The sequence below is a fragment of the Myotis davidii genome, unplaced genomic scaffold (genome assembly GCF_000327345.1).
Source record: "Myotis davidii unplaced genomic scaffold, ASM32734v1 scaffold170, whole genome shotgun sequence".
NCBI lineage: Eukaryota > Metazoa > Chordata > Mammalia > Chiroptera > Vespertilionidae > Myotis > Myotis davidii.
In genome coordinates this window covers 1710057-1720093 of record NW_006282528.1, presented here as the reverse complement: position 1 = coordinate 1720093, position 10037 = coordinate 1710057, and the positions used below count along the sequence as shown (strand labels likewise).

The following is a 10037-nucleotide window of genomic DNA, read 5'->3' as shown; positions in this document are numbered from 1 at the left end:
TGTGTCTGGTTATCGGTGTGAATGTGAAAGGTGGGAGGCAATCGGTTGTATAAATAGAAGTTTGGCCGAAGTGCCCATGTATATAATTTACATGCGAAAGGGGTGAAATAAACTATTATCAAAAGGATATTGCTAATAGTAATAGAACAAAATCTGTGAAATCTGAAATCCTGTCTAATAACTCTATTCCAAGTCTCTGTCCATTGACCTGCCGACTGCGCCAGGGCTGGGGGGCCTCTCCCTCCTTCGGCAGAAGGGCTGCGTCCGGGAGGAATAATCCCTGGTCACACCACCAGAGCCCCTCCTCCTGCCCCCAGGCCCAGGATCGTGGACGTAGGATGCCCTAGAGGACACCACGGATGCCACCAGATCCTTTGTCAGCCTCCGTAACCAAGTCTCTGCCCTCAGATGCATGGAATCTATAAAACTCCAACCAACGGGTGGGAATGAGTGTAGAGGAACGGGACGGGGGAAGTACTCTGTTAGGGGTGAGATCGCAGAGAATCTGAGTGTGAAATAGGAAGTAGAGGGTGCGGACGCTCAATGAGCACCTCCGAAAATGTTAAAAGAAGCCGGAAAATGTTTTCTCCAATGCCCCCTCGCCCCCCCTTTTGAGTCCATACCTGAATCTGCAGCTGAGAGTAGCAGAAGCAGTCCCAGTGCAGGCGGATGCACTATCTACGGGGAGATAACAGGCTTGCCTGAGGCAGAAGCAAAGGCTAGAAACGCCATGGGAACCAGAAACAACCCTGAAATCCGGCCGGCCGGTCGTGGTTGTCACACACGGTGGAAAGCCAGACCTTGGTGGCGCTGAAGCCCCGTGCGCCCAGCCTGGCGCCAAGCGCTCTGAGGGATGCAGGGGACGCGTGCAGCTGCCCAGGCCTGCCCTCCAGGACCCGCGTCTGGTCGGAGTTCTGTGTTTAACACAAAGAAGCGTGTAAAGACTCTGCCCACCCAGTTGTGAGAGCTGCCGGCTGCCGGCACTGGGCGTGGTGACTTTCTCGCCGATTCGGTGTGGAATGAGCAGGGCGGTTCCTGGTGCCGCGCAGGCCCCCAGGTCCGCAGGCGCTGCGACGATGGAGGAGGGTTGTCTAGCAGGGTCAGAGGGGAGCTGGGTCTTGGAGGACTGGTGGTTGGAGCAGAGAGATGAGATTGCCGTTGCCAGCAAGGGCAGAGAGGGGGGAGGGCCCCCAGCGGGTGGGGGATGTGCGCTAGGAGGGCGAGGAAGAAAGTGGGCCTCTGCGGGGGTCCTTGCGTCCCCAGGAGGTTCCCCCCCTGTTTCTGAGGTTCTTGGAGGGCGTGGCTGACAGGTAACCCTTCAGACCTGGGCTCGGGGTTCGTGCAGGGATGTTTCACTTCCCGTGACCAGCCGGCAACTCTGAAAGCACAGCTGCTCCGCTCTCCGTCAGGGTGGATGGAGCAGGTCGTCTCTGTCGGAACAGAGGATGTGAAACCAGTGAGGCTGTTTAACAATGAGCCCTGTATCCTTCGCATCACGTGGCCTCCAGGCCAAACACAAACTCGATTTTACACAGAGAATATTTTTTCAATTAGAAGACAAAGCCTCGCCTGGCTAGCATGGCTCCATGGTTGAATGTCGACTATGAACCAGGAGGTCACCTTCCAATTCCTGGTCCGGGCGCATGCCCAGTGTGGGGCGTGCAGGGGGCAGCCGATCAGTGATTCTCTCTCATCGCTGATGTTTCTATCTCTCCCTCTCCCTTCCCCTGTGAAGTCAATACAAATATTTTTTAAAAAAAGACAAAGCCTGCTTTTCCCCCTTGGTTTTTCCACCTTTATTGGGATATAGTTGACATTTAACGCTTTTTATAGACGAAAGAAACTCAGTCTTTCCCAGCTCTCAGATGCAGAGAGATAACTAGTTAACAGCCTCCCTGTGCTGGGAGCAATCAGGAGGTGTTCTTAGGTTTTTATACAATTAACTTTGTTATGTGTAAATGTTTTCATGCTGCAGTCAGCGATGTGGAGGGAAGAGCAACATTAAGGACCATCTGCGGTGTGTCCCTGACTCTTCTTTCTTGTTACCGTGTAGGGGGAACAAAACTAAAACCTCCCCAAAATGTGGAAGTCGACATCATCGATGACACCTTCACCCTGCGCTGGGCCCGGAGCAAGGAGCCTGCCGGGAACGTGACTGTGTCGGCGGATTACCTAATGTACGTGCCCCCCTCGCTGGTGGCCATCATTTCTTTTCAGGCTTTTGGAACACGTAGGGCTTTCCCCCCAGTTTTGGAGAAATGTTACGTCTACGTAATGTTTAGAGCTTCATTTCGGCAAAGAGACTTAGTCGAATTTATCTTCGGGCTTTGCCGCCGGTGGCTGGGGGTGGCGATGGCGGCAGCTTAGTCCGCACCGCCAGTCTCCGCTTTGGGGGCGGGTCCTGTGACTGGAAATCAGCCTGAGCTGGAGCCTCGCGGGCTGGAGGGCAGGCGGGGAGCGGCAGCAGAGAGGGTTCCGGGAGGACACGGAGCTCGGAGGGGCAGTGCTTGGCGCTGGGCACCGGGCCGTCTGCTGACCTCTCCCTGTGCGAGAAGGAGCAGGTGCTGGGCGGCGGGGACCGGAGCCCCACCCTGCACCCTGCACCCCGGCCACACGCTCTTGTTCTCCAGTGGGTGGTCGATAAAACGAGGAGATGGGTCATCTCACAGATTTAGTAATTTTTTTAACTTGATTTTTAGAGGGAGAGGAAGGGGGAGAGAGAGAAACATGGGCGTGAGAGCGAAGCATTGCGGGGCAGCCTCCGGTGAGGAGCCTCGGGACGTTTCTGGTGGATTGCGGTGTCGTCAGCACCAGCCCGAGTCTAAGCTCCGGCCGGTAAAGGACGAGGTGACGGCCAGGAAGGACGTGTTCCATGCTGGTGTGTGTTTTGAGTAATTTTTTTTAATGTGTTTTTATTGATTTTTAGAGAGAGAGGGAGAGAGAGATAGAAACATCAATGATGAGAGAGAAACATCATCAATCGGCTGCCTCCTGCACGCCCCCTGACCGGGAATCGAACTATGACCTCCTGGCTCATGGGTCGAGCTATACCAGCTGGGCTATTTTTGGTAATTTTTTTAAATGTTTCTTTTTTAAAAAATAAGGTAGACTTAAAGTTGGGTCAGCACCAAAATTATTTGGATACCATTCCTAGTTTCCGTTGTCATAAAGCATCTTTAACCCTTTGCGGTCCAATTTTATTTTTGGAATTCCAACAGTCTGGTCCAAATTAATTGACGGGATTGAATGTTGAAGTTGTCTGTCTCACTAGACCTCAGCTCGACGTTGGACCTGCTCCTAGCACCTGGTCTGTCCAGTCAGCCTCCACGTTGGACCGAAAAGGGTTAAAGTGAAGTCTATAATATTATCCCAAATCAGCTAATGCTGGGACTGTGAACTGAGCTAGACAAAATGCCTCCTCGGACCAGTGTCCCAGGTGGGCAGGGCTCCCTGGGCAGGAGTCGGACCCCGCCTCTCGCTGCCTTCACTCCTCGCCCTGCCGCAGCAGGGCCTGCGCTTGAGGCGCGGGTGACTGCGGATTTCTTCCCGCGTCGGAAGGATCTGATGCTAATCACGTAGGCTTTTGGGTTGACTGGATCCACTTTGAGGACTTTGTTAGTGAAAGTTACTGTGAGTCCTTCGTTCCTGGTGCTGGGACCGCAGGAACGCGGGGTCCGCAGGCAGAGGGGTCTTGGTAGTCAGGGCAGAGGAGCTTTCAAACTCTATGGACCCCGAGGCCTCTCTCAGGGCTGGCGGCTGTTCAGGGAGCAGACCAGCGGGACCCTCAGCTCCAGTCCCAGGTTCCCAGTAGGAGCTGAAGGTCTGGGTGTAAAGTGGTCGGCCAGAGGGCACAACTGCTCGTAGCAAAGTCCACTTCTACCTGGTGGGTCGTTCCTTCTCTGCTTCCCCACAAGATTAGAGAACCGTGTGCGTTCCAGTCACTGTGTCAGACCCTCCCTCTGAGGAATAGGAGCCTGGTGTCTGCACTGGGAAGGGGGAAGGACAGTAACATGGCAGCCGGACAGAAACTGGAGCAGAAGTCACTGCGTGAACAGACCGCGTCCGGCACGCTCCCGGCTCACCCATCCGCTCACTCTTTCTCTTGCCTTTTTGTTTTGAAGACCTGGGATCGTGGATAACTGGACCAAACTGCCTGGGTGCCAACATGTCACCAGCGCCACATGCGACTTTTCTTCCCTCAAGATGAATGTTTATGAGGAGATTAAACTGCGAATACGAGCAGAAGAGGGGAACAACACTTCTCCGTGGCATGAGCTTGACACATTTATACCATTTCAACAAGGTGAGAAACAGCTGCAGGGATCACATTGTATCGCCTGTTCACAGTTACCAGGCAGCTCACTTCCCACACCTGCACCTTTTTTTATACTAGAGGCCCGATGCGCGGAATTCGTGCAAGGGGCTCAGCCCTCGCAGCCCCAGCTTCATCTGGAAGGTCATCCGGAGGGTCGTCCAGGTGGTTGTTCTGCTGTTTGGTCTAATTAGCATATTAGCTCTTCATTAGATAGGATATTTTTCTTGATTTCAGAGAGGAAGGGAGAGATACAAACATCAATGAGAGAATCATTGATTGGCTGCCTCCTGCACGCCCCCTACTGGGGATCAAGCCCACAACCTGGGCATGTGCCCTCACCAAGAATCGAACCATGATCTGGTGTAGGGCTCGATGCTCAACCACTATGCCATCCCAGCTAGGCCCAAAGATAAATCAGATCATGGCATTCCTCCAGTCATAGCCCTCAGATTCCTTACTCCCTGGCCACGAGTGACCTCTGACCTCATTGTCCACCACCCAGCCATTCCAGGCCCCTCCTGTCTCTTGAACATGGTAGCCCCTGCCCATCTTAGGGGCCTAGACCTGAGTGCCGGCCGGGACCACACTTCATCCCTAGATGTTTGCGTGGCTTGCTCCCTTGTTTCAGTCACATCTCAGAGGCTCCCCCTGACTAACTTACCTGAGACACCCCTCGCTCATCCTCTGTCCCTGTGTAATCTTTTTTTTAAAAAAATATATTTTATTGATTTTTCACAGAGAGGAAGGGAGAGAGATAGAGAGTTAGAAACATCGATGAGAGAGAAATATCGATCAGCTGCCTCCTGCACATCTCCCACTGGAGATGTGCCCGCAACCCAGGTACATGCCCTTGACAGGAATCGAACCTGGGACCTTTCAGTCCGCAGGCCGACGCTCTATCCACTGAGCCAAACCGGTTTCGGCGTCCCTGTGTAATCTTCATGTTTCCTTATGCACACCTGTCACACACGTGTGTGTCTGCAGGGATGCTGCGTTCCCCGGGACAGTGGGCTCTGGGACTGCCTGTTGCACACTGTGAGGCTCAGACTGAGCACTCAGAAGTGAGTGGGTGCATGGCATCTTGGTCATGAAGGTGCAAGTCAGTGTCCCGATCTTTACAGCTCGGATCGGTCCCCCGAAGGTACACTTAGAAGCCGAAGACAAGGCAATAGCGATCAACATCTCCCCTCCCGGAGCCGAGGACAGTGTCATGTGGCAGCAGGAAAACCCCCAGTACAGCGTGATCATCTGGAGGAACATGTCGGGAGCGCAGGTAAGCGCCGCCCTCGCCCGTGTCCCATGGAGACTGACGCCCTGACGTGTGGCTGGTGCTCTCCTAAAGAGCAGGTTTCTGTTTTTTTGTTGTAGCCTTGGAATGAAACGCATCACTCCAGGTTTCCCAGAATTAAAATTCACAAGCTCATGCCAGAGACCACGTACTGTGTGAGAGTGAAGGCGCGCCTGCTCCTACACCCAAACCCTGCGGAGTTCAGCCCCGTGCACTGCGTGAACACCACAGGTGAGGCCATGGTCCGCGGGCACACAGTGCGGCCAGCGGGCATCTTGCACTTTAGGTGCTGAAACTCATAGGATGGTTTAGTGGGTAGTTAAAAGCATTTACATAAGCCAGAAAATGGCTCAGAATCCACAGAAGGGGTGGTAGTTGCTGGAGGAACAGTTAGCCTTGCAAAACTGCCTTATAGGCGAAATCTGTATAATAAAAGCCTAAGCGACCGTTAAGGCGGAACAACCACTTGCTATGATGCGCCACTGACCACCAAGGGGCAGACACTCAACACAGGAGCTGCCCCCTGGTGGTCAGTGTGCTCCCGCAGGGGGAGTACCACTCAGCCAGAAGCCGGGCTCACAACTGGCAAGCGCAGCAACAGTGAAGGTAGCCTCTCCCACCTCCATGGCAGTGCTAAGGAGCGGCGAGCTCAGTGGTAAGGAGCTGCAAGCAGGTGGGCAGTAAGGAGCGAGGGGTCCCAAACTGCAAGAGGGATGTCCAACTGCTGGCTTAGGCCCGATCACCGCAGGGAGCGGGACTAAGCCGTCAGGCGGACATTGCCCAAGGGGGCCCGGACTGTGAGAGGGCATAGACCAGGCTGAGGGAACCCCACCCATCCCCAGTGCATGAATTTCGTGCACCACGCATTTAGTGTTTAAATATGAAAACATCCCGGTAGATTTATTTCATCAGTGACATCTTGTCAACAATTCAGGTCAAGAGTAGGAGCTTAGGTTTGTTTATTTTAATTATAAATTTAGTATACTTTGTGGGGGTTTTGTTTATTTTTTAAAGGTTTTAATTTATTTTTTTTAAATATAATTTTTATTTTCAGAAAGGAAAGGGGAGAGAGAGAGAGATAGAAACATTACTGATGAGAAAGCAGCATGGATCGGCTGCCTCCTGCACGCCCTCTACTGGGAATCGAGTTTGCAACCCTGGCATGTGCCCTGACCAGGAATCTAACCGTGACCTCCTGGTTCATAGGTCAATGCTCAACCCCTGAGCCACGCCGGCCGGACTGTGCTTTTTTTTTTTGAGTCAAACCACAGGGCAGGGTGTGAAGTGATGTTTTCCTCTCCTGCCTCCCTCCCCGTTTCCATTCGTCAGAGAGCAGGTGGCTGGGCTCCTGTCAGCATGTACAGACTGGCAGTGGTTCTGTTTTTGTTTGTTTTCATCTTTATTCAGATTATTACAGTTGTCCCTCTTTTCCCCCCATAGCTCCCCTCCACCCAGTTCCCACCCCACGTCTAGCTCTCGCCACCACACCGTCCTCGTCCATAGGTATAACATCTTTGTCTAATCTCTTCCCGCATCCCCCACATCCTGTTCCCCCCGAGAATTGTCAGTCTGCTCCCTTTCCATGCCCCTAATTCTATTACATTCCAGTTTATTCTGTTTATCAGATTTTTTATTCATTTTATTTTTAGTTCACTTATTGATAGATATGTACTTGTTGTCACTTTGTGGTTCATAATTTTTTATCTTTACCTTTTTCTTCTTCCTCTTCTTAAAGCATGCCCTTCAGCATTTCACATAATACTGGTGTGGTGGTGATGAACTCCTTTAGCTTTTTCTTGTCTGTAAAGCTCTTTATCTACCTTCAATTCTCTTCAAATAGGTCTTCAATATCTTGCTCTCTCTCCTGGCACCCCCATAACTCGGATGTTGGTTTGCTTGAAGTTGTCCCAGAGGCTCCTTACACTATCTTCATATTTTTGGATTCTTTTTTCTTTTTGCTCTTCCAGTTGGGTGTTTTTTTGGTTCCTCGTATTTCAAACCTTTGACTTGATTCTTGGGGTCCTCTAGTCTGCTGTTGAATCTCTATATTATTCTTTTTCTTTATTTCAGTCAGTGTATACTTAATTTCTGACTGGTCCTTTTCCTTTTTTTTTTTTTTGGCATTCTCACTAAGATCCTTGAAGGTCTCACTAAGTTCCTTGGAGGTTTCTAGAAGATTCTTTAGTAACTTTATAACTGTGGTTTTGAACTTTATATCCAGTAGTTTGCTTTCTTCCATTTCTTTCATTTGTGACATGTTTCTTTGTCTCTACCTTTTGGCTACTTCCCTGTGTTAGTTTCTATGTATTGGGTAGCTGCTAAGTCTCCTTGAGTTGGTAGAAGGCCTTGTGTGCTAGGTGTCCTATAGGGCCCAGTGGCTCAGCCTCCCCAGTCACCTGAACTGGGCACTCTAGGTACACCCCTTTGTGGGCTGTGAGCACAGTGTTGTAGTTGAGCCTTGATTGCTATTGGTGTTATTGGGAGGAATTGACCTCCAGGCCAATTGGCTGTGAGGACCAGCTGTGTCTACACTGGAAGAACTGCTGTGCAGGAGACACCCTTATGGGGCAGGACTTGCTTCAGTGTGGCTTTGGTGCTCACTGAGTCTGCACCCTGAGTGTGTCACTTATGGATGTGAAGAGTTGTAATGTGGTGTGGTCTTGCTCTGACCACTGGGTACACTGGCTTTTGGGTCTCCAGGGAGGTGCAAAGTCAGCCAGTGCCTGGGCCACCCAGCAGGAGCTACAGAGAGATCTGCAGATTCCTCCTGTTTGTATGGGGTTTGGAAGTGCCCAGACGAGGCGCAGCTGTGAAGCAAAGCAAGCTGGTGCCGGTGCCGGCCTTGGGCCTTCTTTTGATAGCTTTGGGGCTCCCTGACCCAGCTGCAGCTTGTTTGACAGGTTTTAGGCTGAGAAAGGACAGGCCATTCATATCCAAAAGCTGCTGCACACAGCTTGGGCGGGGCTGTAAATTGGGTGGGGTCTCAGGGAATCTCCAGGGCGGAGCAAACAGCAATGGCTGCCAGTCAGCCCTGCACTGGGGAGGTCCCAGCACAGGAACAATGACTGCTGCAAGCACCTCCATCTGGAAGAAAGCCGCGCCTGTGTTCCTGCCCCAGTGCCAGACAGTCCAGTTTCTCCCCATATATGTCTGGGTCCCCCAGAGTCTTGCCCGGAACTGGAGTTCAGAGCATGCAGGAGCTTGTATCTCCTTCCAAAATAAAAAGCAGCCCGTTTCGCGTCTCCGTACCTCCTACCAGTCTCAATGCGCTCTCTTCTCTACCTCTCTGGTTGTAGTACTTCCTCTCAGCCAGCTTTCCCGCGGTTCTGGATGATGGTTGTTCTGTCTTTTAGTTGTAATTTTGATGTGGTTGTGGGAGGCAGCAAGTACAATGTTTACCTATGCTGCCATCTTGGTTCTCTATCAGTTCTGTTTTGTTTTAAATTTTTATAAAAGTCTTGCTGCATACATGTTGCAGCCACTTATTTCAGCTGATACGTTGAGACTCTCCTTGTATGTCAGCAGGTACACATGGGCCTCCCCATCCTCTTAGGTGGCGGCATAGCCGTGCACGCGTGGACATGCAGCATGACTAACTGAACCACGCAATGATCGAGCACACGCCTTCCATCTGCCCTGCTGCGAGTGCAAATTCTCACCTCATGTATTTCGCTAGAGTAGACATGTGCTTTTTTGTATTCTGTGTCTTCCAGTTGAAAATGAGCTGCCTGCTCCCGAAAATATACAGGTCATTCTGGAAAATGACACCTATGTTCTCAAGTGGGATTACACACACGACAACGTGACGTTTGAGGCTCAGTGGCTCAAGTAAGTTCTCTCCCGCGTGCCCCTCTCACCTTGTGTCCGCGGGCTGCGCTCCTGCGGCTCCCCCACAGGCTGGCCGGCCCCTGCGATCGCGGTGTTGGTCGCCTTGTTGGAGACTGGCCATCTCATTCCACACTGGCTCTGCCCATGGCTGCTGCTGACACAGCGCTGGTCGCGTGACCGCTCTGGGCCCAGTGTCTTCATCTATTGTGAGATGCGTGTGTTCTGTAACATGGGGTGCCTCCGGTTCTCTGTCTTGTGAAGGCGTGTGAGGTGTGTGTTCTGAAACATGCCCATTTTTTTTTTCGGGTTTAGAAAACATTGTTAATGGTCAGTTTGACTCGGTGTTTTTAGCTCTTATTTCATCCAACGTCCACCCAGTGAATTTCCTGTGATTACTGCCCTTTAGCGCTACAGTCGTTTTCATTTTCCCAGCTCCTGATAGAGTTGCCCTGGGGAAGTCTGCTAGCGCCCCTGGGACCGGGCTTCTTGGAATGGCTTTTTTTTTTTCGGCTTTCAAACAACTTTATTAGAGGCTGTTTTAAATGACAACTCCCAATTCTTCTTAATTTGCTTTTTTACAAATTCCAGTTAGATTTTTTTTATCCA

General features: G+C 51.5%; 1 protein-coding gene across 1 annotated transcript in view; it reads left to right on the top strand.

The window, feature by feature from the left end:
• Positions 1–1076: 1076 nt before the first annotated feature.
• IFNAR1 (interferon alpha and beta receptor subunit 1) overlaps positions 1077–10037 on the top strand; it is a 15086-nt gene continuing 6125 nt past the window's right edge. The window contains exons 1-8 of the mRNA XM_015560237.1: positions 1077–1197; positions 1884–1912; positions 2053–2177; positions 4122–4303; positions 5437–5588; positions 5684–5834; positions 7044–7106; positions 9317–9431. Coding sequence (XP_015415723.1) covers positions 1077–1197; positions 1884–1912; positions 2053–2177; positions 4122–4303; positions 5437–5588; positions 5684–5834; positions 7044–7106; positions 9317–9431 — 938 coding nt within the window. The remainder of the gene's footprint in view (positions 1198–1883; positions 1913–2052; positions 2178–4121; positions 4304–5436; positions 5589–5683; positions 5835–7043; positions 7107–9316; positions 9432–10037) is intronic.